Source organism: Mus musculus, chromosome 4 (genome assembly GCF_000001635.26).
Source record: "Mus musculus strain C57BL/6J chromosome 4, GRCm38.p6 C57BL/6J".
Lineage (NCBI taxonomy): Eukaryota > Metazoa > Chordata > Mammalia > Rodentia > Muridae > Mus > Mus musculus.
In genome coordinates, this window is record NC_000070.6 from 132564046 (window position 1) to 132583381 (window position 19336).

The following is a 19336-nucleotide window of genomic DNA, read 5'->3' on the forward strand; positions in this document are numbered from 1 at the left end:
TGCTCTGCAGGAAACCTCTGCAGTACTGAGTCTGGCTGGCTCAGTCCGTGTGGAGGTTCCTGTGGCATCTGGTGGAGGGGCCCTGGGTCACTGTGTTTCCTCCCAGGGGTGACTTGGCAGTGCTTTGCTCTGTTTCCTCACTTCTGCAATTGCCAGGCCACAACACAGAGGCTCGAGCTGAGGCTTGGACCAGGAGGGAGCAGAGCCTACGGCTGAGCTCCTCCTACAGGTAAGGAGGGTCCCAGCCCTGGCTGGGCAAAGGAGAACCCTACACAGGTCTCCTCAGGAGGCCAGAGTCATGCCTCCAGGTCATACTAAGGTAGATGGGTGGCTGGATTTTAAAAGAACCATCTGGCATCTTTCTCAGGCCAGGCTTAATATTCAAGAAGAGCTTTATGGCTGTGCGACAGGCCAAAGCCAGGGCTACACACATGCTTGGCCACTAGCCCTTGTTTTACGTTTTATTTGCTTATTGTGTGTATATGTATGTGTCACGGTGCACATGTGTGGGTCAAAGGGCAGCTTGTGACGGTCTGTTCTCTCCTTCTTCCATGTGGGGCCTGGGGATTGGCTTCACTTCTCGGGCTTAGCAGCAGATGCCTCTACCTACTGAGCTATCTCACCATCCCTGACTTTTATTTTACATCGAGGTCTTACACACTGCCGAGGTTGGCTTTGAACTCACTGTGTAGCACAGGCAACCTTGGATTATTGTATGTGTATACAAGTACGAATGCTCACTGTGTGCATGCCTGGCGCCTTGGGGTTCAGAAGAGGGGGTCAGATCTCTGGAACTGGAGTTCGGAGATGATTGTGAGCCACTGTGTGGATGCTGGGAACAAAACCTGGGTCCTTTCCAAGAGTGTCCAGGGCGCTTAATCCCTGTGCCATCTCTCCATCCTCTAGTCTTAGTCCTTAACCCTCTCTCAGCCTTCTGAGTGGTAGGTATTTCTGGCCTGTGATCAGGTGCTGGGACACTCCAAGGGAACCCCTCTTTTCTGAGAGTGAGATGGAGCCATCTTAGCCTTAACTTCTGGGAGGCGATGGTGAGGACGGGAGGCAAGGGCTTAGAGGTCTGTGAGCAGACCTCCATTTGCTTTATTAGCTGTGTGACTTTGGAGAAGTTATACACCTTCTCTGTGTATAATCAATGTCATCTCCCCAGCAGACTTTCCTGGGAGGCTGAGCTAAAGTGTCTGGGATGGAGCTAGGTCCCCGGGACCACACCCACTGCAGAGGATGTTGATAACTGGGTGGCTGGTACAAAGGTCCACAAAAGGTTGCCACGTTAAATCTCAGGTGTTGGGGACAAAGGCCAGTGTGGTACTGGCTATCTCTCCCTTGCAGGAAGTCTTGGGGTGATGCCGACAAACCAGAGCTGCTGGCCGAAGACTTGGGGGATACTGAGGGATAAAGGACTCATAGCTCTCTCATTTGCGGCTTGACAGAGCACTAGAATGCGCTCCAGATGGTCAGTGAGCTGGGGTGGGGGATGGTGACTGCCAGAGAAGAGGGAATCCTTTCCTCTGCACACCCAGCCAGAGAGAAAAGGAGATGACTGGCCGTCTGTGTCTGCCATTTTGCTTATAATCTGCGGCGACCTTGGGCCATTGAGTAGTCTCGATTTTCTTCTTTGTGGTTTAAAATTCTGACCTTGTAGGTTTGTGGAAGGATGAACTAAGAAGGTGGGGGACGTGCTTTGCTGAGCATAAAACAGTAAGAACAGGAGTGTCACTGTCAATGCTGACAAGAGGAGCAATTGTTTGTGCGTTTATCGTCTCTTCTCCTAGCTAGCAGGGTTTGGCAGAAAAACGTGCACAGGAATATGCACTGAGTTGGGAATGGTGGGCACATCTGTGATCCCAGCACTCGAGAGGCAGAGGCAGTAAAGATCAGGAGTTCAAGGTCAGCTTTAGCTATGTAGCAAGTTGAAGGCCAGCTTGGGCTACATGAGACCTCCACAACATCTCCCAGATCTGTACTAAGTAGATGAAAAGATATCATCAAAACTGTACTTGTTAGGGGCGGACAGTGAGCCATAGGCCAGCTCTGCCCTCACCCTAGTCACCTTGGGTCACTCCATCCGGTCAGTGAACGTTTAGGCAAGGGATTCACAGTCCCTGGCAGTGATGACCAAATGTGCCTCATGGGCAAGTTTTCCTCCTGATTGTTGAGATGTGATGAGCCTCTGGCATGGCATCAGTTTTATCTTTTTTTTAAAAAGTATCTATCTATGTATATCTATCTATGCATCTATCTATGTACCTATGTATCTATGCATCTATCTATGTACTTATGTATCTATGTATACACCTATGTATCTATGTATCTATGTATCTATGTATCTATGTGTCTATCTATGTATCTATGTATCTATCTATGTGTCTATCTATGTATCTATGTATGTATGTACATATGTATGTATCTATCTACCTACCTACCTATCTACCTATCTATCTATATCTATGCATCTATTTATGTATCTATATATCTATGTACTATCATCTATCTATAGCTATCTATCTACCTATCTGTCTGTCTGTCTATCTGTCTGTCCATCTATCTTATCTATTTATCTATCTTACAGTTTTCCTTCCCTCTACTCCTCCCAGTTCCTTCCCATCTGTTTGTTCTTTTATTGGGAATCAGAGACATCCCCACGCTTGGCCTGCAGACAGGTCTTCCTGAAGGCCATTGACCCCCTTCTTTTCTATACAGGTCCCCTCAGTGGAAGGAGGTTTGGGCTCAGGATGGAATGAGAGCTGAGCTAGAGTCCAGGAGCACAGATGGGCTTCAGGGACAGGAGTCTTTACTGAGTGTGGAATCAGTTCCCTAGATCAGAGGCTAGCCCCCAGCACAGCTGCTCTGAGCAGCCACTTAGAATTGTGACGAGAGTGGAAGAAGCTTCCATGTGTATTTGTGTGGGAGTGGGAGTCGGAGCGGGAGTGGGTGTTTAGCTCTACGGGAGTAGGACCTTCCACTAGCTTTGCAGAACACTTGAGCTGGCTGGGCCAGAAAATATGTCAGTCACTTGTGCAAGGGCCCTTTCCAGTTTGTTAAGTCCATTGCATTTTACCAAGAGTGTTACCCTTTTCCAAACCTCCTTCCACCTCCTGGGATCTCACTTCCCTTTCACAACCCTGCGTTGAGGCTGGCAGGGCACCCCAGTTTTCAGATAAAAACCCTGGGGCTCTGAATTGAGGAGAGATTCTCTTAGGGTGGTGGGTTACACCACTGAGACCGGAGTCCTGCTCCCATGACTCTAGTGACCATGCTTTCCCTCCCGCCAATCTGGAGGCTTCTTCCCAAAAGATCCAGTTGTCGCAGTGCAGGGCGGACTTGTCACTTATTGGCAGGAGGAACACTGTGAGGTCACTGGGAAGGGAGTTAGCTCCCTCCACCATTGAAAGGACTGTTACCGCTCTGAACCTGGTAAGTGCCGGCAGCATCTGTCCTGCCGATCTCACAGTGCTTACTTGCAAAAAGATGGAAATCCCGATGACCAGGGAGGTCAGACAGCTGGTCTGGACGCCATGTTGGCACTCTAGACAACCTTGGAATCTCTGTGATGACAAAAGTCTGTCAGTTGCTATGACAGAGCTGGACCACGCCCAAAACAGAGAAGAGGAAGAGAAAAAAAGGACACCCGGGTTCCTGGAAATCTCCTTCCTGGAAGGGTTTGATGCCCACAGATGCACCCCCCTCCCCAATAGCTCAGCCCTAGGAAAAACCCAGGTCCTAAGCCTGCTGGGAGAGATATCTGGATCATTGCACAAACATCCTTTCAGCTCCTAGAGTAATCTGGTAATTTGTGAATCGTGTTGCATGGGGGAAAGACTCTGTAGATTCGGTATCAATACTCCATAGGGAGATTTTGATTTTATTTATTTATATTTATAATTTTATTTTATTTTATTGAGGTAGTATCTTGTGCAATCCAGGCTGGCCCCCAACTTGCTATGTAGATCAGGCTGGGCTGGCCATAGAAAGGCTTATTATTAATATTAATTATTATTATTATTATTGGTTGGTTTGGCTTTTTGGTTTTCTCTGTATAGACATCACTGTTCCAGAACTTGCTCTGTAGACCAGGTTGGCCTGGAATTCAGAGATCCACCTGTCTTTGCCTCCGCAGTGGGAGTGCTTAAAGGTGTGTGCCACCATCACCCACCCTCCTAGAAAGGATTTCATTCTTATCATTTGGCATAGGAAGAAAGGAAATTTAGCCAGACATGATGGGTCACATCTAAAATCCCAGCACTTTGAGGCTGAAGCAGGGGGATTGTTGTGAGTTTGAAAGCAGCCTGAGATATAAAGGGAGACCCTGTCCCAGTGAATACATAAATAAACAAATAGAAAAAGGGGGGGGTGAGCAGGGGTTCAATCAAGCCACGCATTCATCTCGCATGCATGAGGACCTGAGTTTCATCTTTATGTAAACAAGCCAGTCACGGAGCCCAAACCTATCTCTGTATAGACATCAGTGCTATCTATCATAGTGCTGGGTGCTGGAGATGAGACAGGTATAGTGATTGCTGGCAAGTTAGCCTCGCCTACTCAGTGAGAGACCCTGCCTCAAAAGACAAGGCAGACTGAACCTGAAGAACAACACTCAGAGCAGCTGACTTCTGGTCTCTCTCTCTCTCTCTCACACACACACAGATACACAGATACAGACACACACATAGTACACATTCACACACACACAAATACACAGACACACATCACACAGCGAGACACACACATAAAGACATACACATACAGACACAGACACAACAGACACACACACACATACACAGATAAACACAGACACTCACAGACATACATACAACATATACACAGACACACATACAGAACACACCCACATACATACTCATACATACGTCAATATGCACATATAGACATACACACAGGCGCGCACACACACACACACACACACACACACACACACATATACACACACAACTGCATGGGAAAGCGGCACGTGCTTTTAACCACTGAGTAGTCTCTCCAGCCCTCAGACCTCTGTATACAAACATAATTTTTTGGTGTGTTTATAATTTATGCTATGTATGTATATTTGCATGTGAGTGTAGACACATGTATGGTGTTAGAGGATAACCTTGATTGCTAGTCCTCACCTTCCATCTCTCTCTCTCTTTTAATAAAAAAGGTTATATTTTAATTTTATGTATATGTACCACATGGATGCAGTACCTATGGTGTCCAGAAGAGGGCAGGAATCCTCTGGAACTGCAGTTACAGGTGGTTGTAAGCTGCGATGTGGATGCCGGGAAGGGCTTCTGGAAGAGCAGCCAGCGCTCTTAATTGCTGAACCCCATGCCCAGCTTTTTTCTATGTGTGCACTGAGGTGTGAGGGAGCACACACTCATGCGTGTGGCAGTGGAGGCCAGGGGTCAGCACCAGGATGTCTTCTTCTCCATCTTACATTTTGAGTAGGGCCTTCGCTGACTCTGGATCTTTTCAGCTGCATTGGGTGGTGTCAGTGAGCTCCAAGGACCCACCTGTCTCCAGTCCCCTGGGGCTGCGGTTATAGATGCTCAGAGCCACACAAGCCTTTATGTGGATGATGGGCACTGTACTCAGGTCCTTTTCCACAGATCCATCTCCCGAGACCCGCGTTTAATTTTTGGTAGCGGTCCTTTTAGTGGCTGTGGGGTGGGTTGGTTTCACTTTGCACGTCTGTGATGATGGCTGGTGTAGACACTTAGGGTCCAGCTGTACCTTCTTTGGAGAAGAGACCTGGAGTAAACTCAGTCCTTTCTTACCTCTTCTGTTTGTGCTCTGCATCGTGAGAACCGAACTCAGTGGCTCTGCTGGTTTTGTTGTTGTGAGACAGACTCTCATTATATGGCTCTATATAGTGTAGACCAGGTTGGCCTGGAGCACAAGGCAAACCTTCTGCCCCAGCATCCTGACTGCTGAAGATACAGGTACATGCTGTTGTGGCCAATTCCTTTACCCCAAACCCCTTTTTAGAAGGTCTCATAGATAGCTTATGTCTCTCAGGCAGGCCTTGAATTTGCTAGGTAGCCAAGACTGATTTTAATTCCTGTTCTTCCCTGCCTGTGCCTTCCAAGTGTTAGCATTACAGGGGCATACCATCATGCCTGGCTTTAAGCCTCTTTAAAAATATTTATAGTGCAAGCCAGAGATGGTGGTGCATGCCTTTAATACCAAATTTCGGGAGGATATCTGTGAGCTTGAGGCCAGCCTTTTCATAGCAAATTTCAGGCCAGCCAAGGCTACGTAATGAAACCCTATCTAAAATAAATAAATGAACAAATAAATAAATATTCACACTGCCGATAAGGGCATGGGGACTTTGTGTGCATGAGAATTGGATCCTAGCTCTACCGTGCTGGACTTAGCTCAATGTAGAGCGAACCCATCCTCCTTTTTGCTCACTTAATTCCTGTCTTCGGGATGTAAAGAAAATAGCAGGGTCCTGGATGAAGGAATCTTCTCCTGCTGGCATTTGGTAGTTTTTCTTTGTTGAGCCAGAGTCTCACTGGGTAGCACTGGCTGGCCCGAAACTCCCTATGTGGACCAGGCTCAAGTTCCCAGAAATCCTCCTGCCTCTGCCTCCTCAGTGCTGGCACTGAAGGTGTGAGCCACCATCTGAACTCTGCCCAGGCCTTAGGGCAGATTAGGGAGGGTTAGTTCAGGAGCAGCCGGCTCCCAGCAATGGCCACAGCCTCCTTTGGAGACTCACAGTTTGTCATTTCTTAGATTTGTGAAAATGGACAGAGCTGTATTCTTTCTTTCTTATCAGATTTATTTATTTCATTTATATGCGTACACTGTAGCTGTCTTCAGACACACCAGAAGAGGGCATCAGATCCCATTACGGATGGCTATGGGTCACCAAGTAGTTGCTGGGAATTGAACTCAGGACCTCTGGAAGAGCAGTCAGTGCTCTTACCCGCTGAGCCATCTCTCCAGCCCATTTTCCTTCCTAATCCCACATTCTCTTCTGGAACAATAGGTGTCTCATCTAGAAAAGAAATGAGTATAAATCCATTTTACAAAGCTGATTTGTGCAGGATATATGATCCCAGGTAAGAACTAATGCCTGAGATGTCCCTAGTGAAGGGTGGACAGTGGCCCAGGTTAGGTGGGTGGGCTCAAGTTCTTCTCCAACACCCTCAACCAAGAAAGGCGTGCTTGGGTCCAAGTGGTGGTGCCCATGTGGAAGTATAAGGTATGTGCTCTCTCTCTCTCTCTCTCTCTCTCTTGCTCTCTCTCCCACTCCTTGTCCACAGTCTGTTGGCAAATGCATTCTCTCGCCCGAGGGTTTGCGAGGAACTGAAAGAGATTGGAACGAGGTTGCGCATGTCCGATTTACAGTTTATAAATATTTAGACATTTTTATTCTTGCTGTCAACTGACTCCACAAAGTAGCAGGGCTGGCTTGCTGGTGAACTCAGCTTTCCAGCCCATTGTCTATGCTGGGGCAAGAACCACCACGTTCTTTCTTCTGCCCACTTCCTGACGGCCCCTCCTCTCTTACTCTCTTAGCTGGGAACCCTTTCCTCAGGTTCCCTGGGACCCTGGTTTCCAGTGGGTGTCGAGTAGAAAGGCAAATGGCAGGATTCGCTGGTTTCATTAATCTGCATGGTTTACCCCACCCCCATCTGAGAGCTGGGCCTGGGCAGTCGGCTCACCTTTGACCCTTCAGGGAACTGTGCCCGAGTTTTAAATTGAGTGGTTCAGACCTCTTCCTCCTTCTAATTGTCTGAGCATTCCCTCAGCTTGCTTTTCCAAATTAGATTATTGTTATTATTTTTAATAGAAAAAAAGGTTTACTTACCATACTGCAGGGGGCTACTGGCTGGGCACTAACAGGAGTCCCACCCACAGACTAAGGACTGAGGAGTCTTCCAGAGCTTTTGACAGGTGTGTTGGCAGGTACCAGAGACTGCCTGGAGCTGGGAGGAACTGATGTGCAGATGAGAGTCCCTGGGTCTCTGGATAACCATAGTTAGTTCCTCTGGGATAGGAGGGAAGGCCTGGGCAACCAGGCTCAGGTATATTTTAGTCACTTTGCCATCTTTGGGCATTGTTCGAAGTGTGAACTTTATTTCTTTTGGTTTTTTGAGGCAGGGTCTCTGTACATAGTACTGGCTGTCCTGGAACTCACTCTGTAGACCAGGCTGGCTTCCATCCTGGTGAGAAAAAGAAACATAGAAACCATGTCCAAATCAGGCACATCTTTAGCCCAGCTCTCAAGCCCTCGGGAGGCAGAGGCAGATGGATCTCTGTGAGTTTGAGGTCAGCCTGTTCTATAGAGCGAGTTCCAGGACAGCCAGGGCTACGCAGAAAAATCCTGTCTTGAAACAAACCAAACCAAACCAAAAGGAAAATAAATCAAAGTCTAAAGCATATGGTGTGCTGGGCACGGTGGGGTAGACTTGTGGTCTCAGAAAATCAGAATTCCAAGTTCAGTTCCTGCCTGGATAAGTTAATGAGACCAGAAGAACTAAAGGAGAACTTGGGGTACACCTCAGAGGTAGAATGCTTGGTCTGCACGTGCAAGGCCCTGGATTTTGCCCCCACTACTGGAAAACAATTGCAGTGAACCATTTATGTAGGTTGGTAAAATGTTGGCACTTCTTTTGGCAAACCCAGTGAGTGCCTCGCTCACTTAACCATAGGCTTTCTCAATGGGCCTGGGTAGGCATGACACAGGGCCGGGTCCACCATGTCCTGAGCTGGCCCTCTGTCTAGAGATTTTCTAGAGATAATCATGGGCATCCCCCTAAGCGGAGCCACACCAAATTGAAGGAAGGTACTTCTTGTGTGGGTTGTGGGTAGGGACATAATTTCCCCACAGATACAGAGAGAGTGCCATGAGCTGCCCAGCTGTGGACTGTAGCCACTCCCTGCCCTTCTCGAGAGTTTGACCAGGTGTGCTTCCCACCTCAGGAACCCCCCTCCCCAATTCAGGGGTGTCCAGCAGGACAGAGAAGAGGATCAGAAGAAGGGGCTCAGACTGTGGGACAGGGACATGTATATTTTCTGGTCTCTGGTATGTCTTTACTGATTGAAGATCTCAAAAGACCCCTGGTTTCTATGGGTTATATGTGTACCTTATGGGCTGGGTTGCCGCTTATCATTAGAGATCTTGCCTGCGGAACATGAGAGGTTTAATCTCCAGTACAGGAGAAAAATAATTGCGGCTAACAGTTTCTAAAACAATTCAAAACAGAACAAAACAGAAACAAAAGTTATTCTATCTTAACACAAATACGATTGCATTTGACAGAAACCAATTGGATTGTCTAAAACAAACAGTTTACGGGGGAGAGTGGCATCTCTGTACATTATTTACAAAGCCCTTTACTGTTGAATTAAATAGGAGACAGCTGGGGTCTCAGAGCGACATCCACATTCTCTGGGTGTGACAAGCTGCTGCTCTGGTAAAGGAAACACGTGGTATACAGATATGTGCTGGCGAAAGCAAGGCTATTTTCTTTTTCTGTCTCGTGCTGGGGACGGAACTCATAGCCTGGCACGTGCAGAATAACTGCTCCACTCGTAAGGTCAGAGGGCTGCGGCCAGGACAGCTCTACTTTATTAGTATGCATTAATTAGTACCGAATAATAATGGGCTTCGTTACAGCAGTTCCTGCATGTACATAAAGCATACATGTTGGCCGAATTCACCTCATTACCCTCTCTTGCTGCCTCCCACTGTTTGCTCTCCTTCCCAATTACTCTCTCTGAAAGTAGGTGTCTTGTTTTTCTGTTTGTTTTGTTTCTTTGATAAGCCACTAAGTTTCATTAGGGTTGCTTACGGGGAACATGCACACATGAGTGAAGATTTATTTATAGGCTTATTTCTATTTTGGGGGTGTGAATATGTGTGCGTGTGTGAGTATGTGAGAGTGTGTGTGTTTGTATGTGCGCGTGTGTGGGTTCACTTCTCTGTCTGTTTGGAGGAGAATGTTGGGGTCCTCTTTCACTTCTTGCTAAACCTGGAGACACATTTTGGTTGTTGTTGTTGTTGTTTGCAACTCTTCTCATAGGCAGCAAGGTCAGCAATCCTCCTGTCTCCAACCTTCACTGTTTGTGAGGAACACACTAAGACTTTTTATGGGTGCTGGAATCCAAACTTACGGTCTCTTTCTTGAACTGCAAGCACTCTTAATCACTCTTTGTTTGTTTGTTTGTTTGTTTGTTTGTTTGTTTGTTTCCAGACAGGGTTTCTCTGTATAGCCCTGGCTGTCCTGGAACTTGCTCTGTAGACCAGGCTGGTCTCGAACTCACAGAGGTCTGCCTGCCTCTGGCTCTTGGGTGCTTGAGTGCTGGGATTAAAAGTGTGCATACCACCTTTTTCTTTTTCTTTTTCTTTTTTTCTTTTCCGAGACAGGGTTTCTCTGTGTAGCCCTGGCTGTCCTGGAACTCACTTTGTAGACCACGCTGGCCTCGAACTCAGAAATCCACCTGCCTCTACCTCCTGAGTGCTGGGATTAAAGGCATGAACCACCACGCCCGGCTCACACCTCCTCCTTCTTCTTCTTCTTCTTCTTCTTCTTCTTCTTCTTCTTCTTCTTCTTCTTCTTCTTCTTCTTCTTCTTCTTCTCCTCCTCCTCCTCCTCCTTCTTTTAATATTTATTTATTTTATATATGTGAATACACTGCTGCTCTCTTCAGACACAACAGAAGAAGAAGGAATCAGATCCCACTGTGAGCCACCATGTGGTTGCTGGGATTTGAACTCAGGACCTCTGAAGAGCAGTCAGTGCTCTTAACTGCTGAGCCATCTCTCCAGCCCCCTCACCTCAAGGCTTCTTAAGAACTCTTAACAGCTCTTTTGTTTTGGGACAGGGTTCCACTGTATAGTCCTGGCTGGCCTTGAACTTGGAGCAGTTCCAGGCACCACTCCAAACAGTTCTTCTTTGACACTTTATCAAAAACCATAAATAGTAGTTTGTTTGTTTGTTTGAGAAAGGCTCACATGTAGCTCAGTCTGCCCTTGAACTTGCTCTGTGGTGTTTCTATCTCCCATGAACCACCATGTCTGAATTTATCAGTTATATATTTCTTTCCTCTGCCAGGGTGATTCAGAGGCAAGTTCAGCTCATAGATAAAATTATTTCACATTTTTTTTTTCCTGGAAGGCCACATTAGAGTTTTATTTGCCAAAAAGCCTTTTATAGATGTTATCCATTTCACATGTAGAGTATTAAAAAGATGTATGCTTAGTCATGTAGAGGTGGTGCACGCCTTTAATCCCAGCACTTGGGAGGCAGGGGCAGGAGAATCTCTGTGAGTTCAAGGCCAGCTTGGTCTATAGAGTGAGTTCCAGGATCACCAAGGCTACACTGAGAAACCCTGTCTTGAGTTAACCATAGATAACAAAGACAAAAACAAAAGCAAAAGATGTATGTTTTAATGCTTAAAACTTAATAAAACTGACACTTCAGGGTTGACCAGATGGCTTGGTAGGTGTAAGAGTACCTGTTGGGAAGCTATATGGCCTGAGTAAGCTCCTTGGGTCCCATGTGGTGGACAGAGAAAACCAACTTACAAAAGTCTTCTTACTTTTACACATGAACCATGGCACTTGTGTGCAAAGGTACATATATTATAAATAAATAAATAAATAAATAAATAAATAAATAAATAAATGTAAAAATATTTTAAAAGATACTATTCTTTTTAAAAAAGATTTATTTATTTATACGTAAGTACACTGTATGTCTTCAGATCTTGTTATGGGTGGTTGTGAGCCACCATGTGGTTGCTGGGATTTTAACTCAGAACCTTCGGAAGAGCAGTCAGTGCTCTTACCCACTGAGACATCTTGACAGCCCTAAAAGATACTATTCTTGATTTAATCAAAGACCTTTAAAAATAATATTATTTATATGTGTATGCATTTTAAAATTATTGTTGTTTTTGTTTGTATGTTTGTTTGAGGCAGGGCCCCGTATGGCCTACCTAGTCTCAGACCCCTTATTTTAGTGAGAAATCTTCATCCTCTTGGCTCTGTAGATCAGGCTGGCCTCTGACTCACAGTGATCCACCCATCTCTGAATCCCACATGCCAGAACTAAAGGTATGTCTGCCTTTGTGAGTTTGAGGCCAGCCTAGTCTACAGAATGAGTTCCAAGACAGTCAGGGCTACACAGAGAAACCTTACCTTGAAACAACAACAACATCATCATCAACAACAAGAAAATTAGCAATATAATTCACAGTGTGACTCAAGGATATACTTTTTTGTTGTTTTTCAAGACACGGGTAGATTTTTTAAAAACAATTTAGAGAAATCATTATGATTTATCAGGAATTCTGAGACCTATATATCTGACATATAAATTACTATCCTACTAAATGGAGCAAAGATGAAAAAAATGTTCTCAAAAAAGTTTCAACGACAACTAGTCATTTCTTTAAATGTGTTTTTTATATTTAGTCTCTTTCAAGTGTTTTACCCTCGGAAGGCTCCTGAAGGGGTGGATGTCGTTAGCAAGGCTTCTCGTCTGTTACTGTGCATGAGTTTTTAGTATTGGGAATAAATGTAGAAGAGACAGTTTTTGGTTCTCACAGGTGGCTCAGCCTCCATGAAGAACCGAAATTCAGATGAGGTTTCACTCATGAGTTGAAATAGAAAGGAATGGAGGATCCGGGCGTGGTGGCGCACGCCTTTAATCCCAGCACTTGGGAGGCAGAGGCAGGCGGATTTCTGAGTTTGAGGCCAGCCTGGTCTACAGAGTGAGTTCCAGGACAGCCAGGGCTATACAGAGAAACCCTGTTCGAAAAAACCAAAAAAAAAAAAAAAAAAAAAAAAAAAAAAAGAAAAGAAAAGAAAAAAAAAAAAAAAAAGAAAAAGAAAAAGAAAGAAAGAAAGGAATGGAGGGGTGGCCTTCCTGTTGCCTTTGCTAAGAGATTCTGACCTAACCTGGCAGTTGTAGCACATGGCTTTACTCCCAGCATTCAGGAGGCAGAGGCAGGTAGATCTGAGTTCCAGGACAGAGAGATCCTGTCCAAGAAAAAAAGAAAAAGGAAAAAAAAAAAAAAAAGAAAACAAAACAAAACATTAAAACAAAACAAAACAACAACAAAATATTCTGACCAAAAACAATGTAGAGAAGGAATGGAGACTGGGCTTACGTAGCCTATTCCAGTGTCATTGAAGGAAGTCAGACAGAGGAAATCAAGGCAGGAAATGAAAGGCAGAGAGCAGCTTGCTATTCCACAGAGCATTACCTTCAACAAGGAGCTCACTTCACAGTCAAAGAAGTACAGCAGGAACCATGGAGGGCGATGCTTGCTGGCTTCTTATACAGTTCAGGATCATCTGCCTAGAGGATGGTATCGCTCACAGTGGGCTGTGCCTTCCTCCATCAATTAACAATGGAGACAATCCCTCATAGACATACCCCACAGGCCAATCTGATTTAGGCAACTTCTCAACTGAAGCTTCTTCTCAGATAACTCTAGGTTGGGTCAAGTTGGGGTAACTAACTAGAATAACTAATTTTAAGGCAGAGTCCTTGCCTAGTAGTATACAGAGGCCTTGGATTCTATTAGCATTGGGTAGGATGGTGGGAAGGAAAGAAGGTAGAAAGAGAGGAAGGGAGGGAAGGAGAGGAGTGAGGAAGGGAAAGAGGAAAGGAAGGAGGGGGAGAGAGATAGAGACAGGATATGGAAAAACCTTCAACACAGCAGCTTGAGCATTTTGGGTCTGTGAGGTCTGGATAGTTCTGAAGACCTTCCAGGGAAGTCACTCTAGCTGGAGACTGGTGGGAAGGGGCTCAGGGTGCAGGCAGAGTGGTAGCTGGAGAGATAGAGGTTGGGGTAAGGGGTGCGTGCTGGGTTTCCTTCAGTTCTTAGAAACTGCCAGCTCTTTGCCTGTTCAGTCCTGGTGTCCGTCGTGCACAGCATCTGAGTGGGTTGTCTGCACCCTTTCTCCTCTAGGTTGTCACAGAAATGCCACCTGCTCCCCCAGATCTCTTTGTTCTTTGGATTAGCACTCCTTTTGTTCTTTGTATGGCAGCTATCTATTTGAATTCCTTTCGTTTTTCCTCCCGTATGAGATGATAAACTCATTGGAGACAGGGCTGCTTTGCTGTGCTCTTCATTATGCCTGATAAGAGTCCATGCTCAGAAATATTTGCTCACGAGTGTGCATGCATGTATGCATGTGCGTGATTTAAGACAAAGTCTCATGCTATAGTCCAGGCTAGCCTTTGACTCACTATGTAGCCCAGGCTGGCCTGATATTCACTCTAATCCTCTTACCTTAGCTTCCCAAGCACTGGGATTGCATATGTGAGTCACCAGGCTAGACCACATGGCTATTTAGTATCCTAGAATCTCTGGGAGTTCCTCCGTCCTTCTTTGTCTGACCTTGACACTTTGAATAGGCACTGCCCAGTCATGTTGAAGGATGTTTATAATTTTGGTTTGTTGGGTTTTGGGTGGAGTAGGAGGTCCCACCCTTGGTCACATGCATGTCAAGCAAAAGAGACCACTGTGCTATAACCCCTTCATCTGTTGAATGGATTAAAAATTTTTTTTAAAAGATTGAATGTTATTATGTAGCTTAGGTTATCCTACACACTTTGTAGGCCAGGATGGCCTCAAACCCATGCTGATCTTCCTGTTTCTGCTTCTCAAGTGACTTCGTTCCATTACAGGTGTATACCACAATGCCTGTCCTAAAAATTTTTTTTCGATATGAATTTTTTTAAAAATCTTATTTATTTTATGCATATGAGTGTTTGAGCATGTCTACATATCTCACGTGTGTGCCCGGTGCCTGGTGGACGGCCAAAGAGAACGTCAGATCTCCCAGAAGTGGAGTCGCACCACATACACACACCATGTACAGACACACACCACCCTCACAGAGGCATACACGGCACCATGCACAGAGGTCAGCTAGTACCACTCAGGTCTCTCCTTCTACTACGTGGGTCCTGGGGATCCAACCAGACCACCAGGCTTGGCTACAGATGCCTTTTCCCATTGAATCATCTTATAGGCTGCTGGCCCTTTTTATGCAGACTCTGCCTTCACCACCTCCCTCTTAATCCTTGGGGATTAAGTTTCAACATGAATCCTAGAGAGGACGCCAACATCCAAACTGTACCAGGGAGCCTTGGAATTGTTGATATAAGGGAGTCTCTTCCTGGCTCATTATTAACCAGAATCTTCCTCTATTCTTTCAGGCATATTCAGCGCTCCATGACCAGGTGACCCTTCCTGCCCAGAGCAATGGAGCACAATGGCTCCTTTCGTGTGGATTCTGAGTTTCGATACACGCTCTTTCCGATTGTTTACAGTGTCATCTTTATACTGGGGGTGGTTGCCAACGGCTATGTGCTATGGGTCTTTGCTAACTTGTACCCTTCCAAGAAACTAAATGAGATAAAGATCTTTATGGTGAATCTCACTATGGCTGACCTGCTCTTCCTGATCACCCTCCCACTGTGGATTGTCTACTACTACAACGAGGGCGACTGGATTCTACCCAACTTCCTGTGCAACGTGGCTGGCTGCCTCTTCTTCATCAATACCTACTGCAGTGTGGCCTTTTTGGGTGTCATCACTTATAACCGCTACCAGGCAGTAGCCTATCCCATCAAGACTGCACAGGCCACCACCCGCAAGCGTGGCATCTCTTTGTCCCTGATCATTTGGGTATCCATTGTGGCTACTGCATCCTATTTCCTGGCCACAGACTCCACCAACCTAGTGCCCAATAAGGATGGCTCAGGCAACATCACCCGCTGCTTTGAGCATTATGAGCCATACAGTGTGCCCATCCTTGTTGTTCATGTCTTCATCGCCTTCTGCTTCTTCCTCGTCTTCTTCCTTATCTTCTACTGCAACTTGGTCATCATCCACACGCTGCTCACGCAGCCCATGAGGCAGCAGCGCAAAGCGGGGGTGAAGCGGAGGGCGCTGTGGATGGTCTGCACGGTCTTGGCGGTATTCATCATCTGTTTTGTGCCCCATCACGTGGTCCAGCTGCCCTGGACCCTAGCAGAGTTGGGCTACCAGACCAACTTCCATCAGGCTATTAATGATGCCCATCAAATCACCCTCTGCCTCCTCAGCACCAACTGTGTCTTAGATCCCGTTATCTATTGCTTTCTTACCAAGAAGTTCCGAAAGCACCTCAGTGAGAAGTTTTACAGCATGCGCAGTAGCCGGAAGTGCTCCAGAGCCACGAGTGACACGTGCACCGAGGTGATAGTGCCAGCCAACCAGACTCCTATTGTGTCGCTGAAAAATTAATCTCTGCTTATTAAAGCCAGATCCAGAGCCTTCTCTTCAATGGACCTCACAGACGGAGCTAGGAGGTGGACTGACCCTGGTGGACTCAAGTGCGGCAGTTACTTCCTCGCAGAGAGCCGGTTGCTGGAAGATACAGAACCTGGATGCTCCTTTTCACTAGTCTTTGGGTCAACGCTAGAGGACTGTGGCTGATGGACTCACCCAGAGCTTCAGATTGTGACATCCAGCTAGGGTCAGACCTTGGGGAGAAACGCTAAGCAGCTCAGTTCATCCAACTGGGGCATCAACTTAAGGTTTGGTCAGTGACTTCCAGGGGCTACAGGAAGAGGGGAGATGGGTTGTGGGGATTCATCACTGATTGTGTGGAAGATTTTTGGGGAAGCAATTAAGTTTCAGATGGTGCCTTCCTTGGTCCATCTATAGGTACAAGGTCCTTGTGACCCTTCCTAGAGGAAGTGGTTTGGTGGTATCTCTTGACTGACCCAAGTACCTGGCCTCAAATGTAACCAGAGGAATAAACACAGAAGTTGACCAGAAGCTAGGATGTGAGCGTGTTTGCTTGAGGCAGCTGAGTTTTGCCCAGGCCTGAATGAGTGCTGAAGGAATGGAAGAGAGATGGCTACCTCAGGGCACTGCACTTTCCACTTCCGGCAGGCAGCTTCTTATCGAGGTCTTCTGGCCACATGGTAGTGATTTTTTGGCAAGTGTCTCAGTCCCATCTCACTCACTGTACCCAGCCTCCCTGTCAGAAACAACTCAAGGAGGGAGAGATTTATTTTGGCTCACAGTTTAGAAGACCTCGGTCCCTCATGGCAAGGAAGGCACGGTAGGGCAGCTCCGACTCTGGTGGTGGGAACAGGAGATGGGGTGTTCATGTGACAGTGGGCCAGGAACCAAAGACTGCACCTTAACCCGGGGATGCGATAAAACCCACCCCCAGCCACCAACTTCTACAGCCAGGACCTACCTCCTGAAGGTTCCATAGTCTCCCAACACAGAGAGCAGGGCACGGGGCCAGTGAGATGGTAGTGCAAGGTAGCGAGCACTTGCAGCTAACACTGCTGATCAGTGTTTAATCCCAGGAGCCACATGGTACAAAGAGAGAACAGACAGGCCAGTCGTCCTTCTACCTTTACTTTCATACCATGGCACACACATGCCCCGCCTCCCCATATACATATACATACAAAGTTAATAAGATAAAGCAAAACAAATGTGACCCCATGAAATATCAGGTTTATTCAAATTATGTCTGCTATTTCGTTTACATGAGATGCCCTCTTGCCCTCTGAGAAGTACCCAGAAGCTGTAGACTCAGCACTCAGAGGACCTTTTCCTGTTTTCCTGAGCCTTGTGCTTTTTTTTTTTTTTTTTTTTTTCTTTCCCTGAGACAGGGTTTCTCTGTGTAGCCCTGGCTGTCCTGGAACTCAACTTTGTAGACCAGGCTGGCCTCGAACTCAGAAATCCACCTGCCTCTGCCTCCCGAGTGCTGGGATTAAAGGCGTGCGCCACCACTGCCTGGCGCCTTTTTCTTTTCTTTAAAAAGAAAAAACAAAGTCCTTCCTTCCAGCAAGTGTCTCCTTGAAGTTGGGTCAGTTGATGCCTGTCTGCAAGACAGGCATAGGCTTGTTCCAATAGGGCAGGAATCTGCTTGGATTGGTGTCATGGCAGTATTGTGGACCTGGCTGAAGGGGACTAAGTAGTTAAGACAACATGCTTGAACTGTGACATCTTACAAAGTCAGGTTCAAGTCTTGCCTGTGCTAAATGCTGTTCAGGACGTGGGAATTTCATTTTCTACCTCGTAGTGTCATTAGCTGGGAGGTTCAACCTACCTCACGGGACTTCTGAGCAGGCATGTTCAGCTGAAATCTGGGTGACTAATCCCGAACCTCCCCTCCCTCGGCCCTTTGATAGGAACTGAAGAGGGGCCAGGGTTGGACATCTGGATTTGGGATGCACCTCTCAGGGAGCTGTGGCCGTGTCTACATGTGAAGTGGGTTGGGTGGCCACCTAGGTGACTGGCAGACAAGTGGCTTTTCAAAGAAAGCAGATGTGTTAGGCTAAGCAGAGGTTGGAGAGAAACAAGAACTTGGCGAGAAGACACAGCTTCCAAGGGGCCAGAGGGACCAAGTGCTTTCTCCTGAGTCCTGGGAGGTTCTCTTGTCAGGATTCCTTCTCTTTCCTTCCTTAAGCTCATTGGAATGGGTGTCTAGTGCTCTCAATGAAATAACATTCTCTGTTTCTATGTTAATATGGTATATTCTGAATTTCATCATATGCATATCTCCCTTGCCATTGGTTTGCAATATCCATGTACCATAGTATGTTTACTTAATAAACATTTTTCTCTTCTAATTTGGTCTTTTGTCTTGTTTTGTTTTTGTTTTTGTTTTTATTTTGTCGAGACAGGGTTTCTCTGTCCTGGCTGTCCTGGACTCACTTTGTAGACCAGGCTGGCCTCAAACTCACAGAAATCTGCCTGCTTTGCCTCTTAGGTGATGGGATTAAAGGTGTGTGCCACCACAACCCTGCAAAATTTGGTCAATTTTTAAAACTTACAATCCTACCTACCTAACAGCCACCCTATAGATTATTTTTATGCTGGTTTTACATGTGGAAAAAAGGCTCGTAGGGGTGGAGTCATTAATATTCAAACCTAGAACTCTCATCAGCACCCACACACAGACTATTCTTCTTTTTCTTTTTTCCCCTTCCCTTTCTTCCTCTTGCTCCTGCCCCACTCGCTCTGGTCATAGGTTCTTTATTTGTTTCTCATTATGGATGATTGTGAGCCATGTAGTTGTTGGAATTTGAACTCATGACCTCCAGAAGAGCAGTCGGTGCTCTTAACCACTGAGCCATCTCACCAGCCCACACCAATTCTTCTAGGCATCTTTGTGCCTGCTGCTAGTTCAGGAGCCCATCCAAGCCCTGATGTTGGAGGTCTCTTGTATAGCACATGCAGCCTGAAGCCTCATGGGGACTCTTCCCAGGCACAAGTACTAGGCGTGATCAGGCACTTCAGACACTGGGAGACAGGCACAGACCTGCGT

General features: G+C 46.4%; 1 protein-coding gene across 1 annotated transcript; it reads left to right on the top strand.

The window, feature by feature from the left end:
• Nucleotides 1–21: 21 nt before the first annotated feature.
• Nucleotides 22–18638, top strand: Ptafr (platelet-activating factor receptor). Its single transcript, NM_001081211.2, has 2 exons — nucleotides 22–229; nucleotides 15210–18638. Exon 2 carries the CDS (start codon nucleotides 15256–15258, stop codon nucleotides 16279–16281), a length of 1026 nt encoding a protein of 341 aa, NP_001074680.1. The 5' UTR covers nucleotides 22–229; nucleotides 15210–15255; the 3' UTR covers nucleotides 16282–18638.
• The last annotated feature ends 698 nt before the right edge of the window (nucleotides 18639–19336 follow it).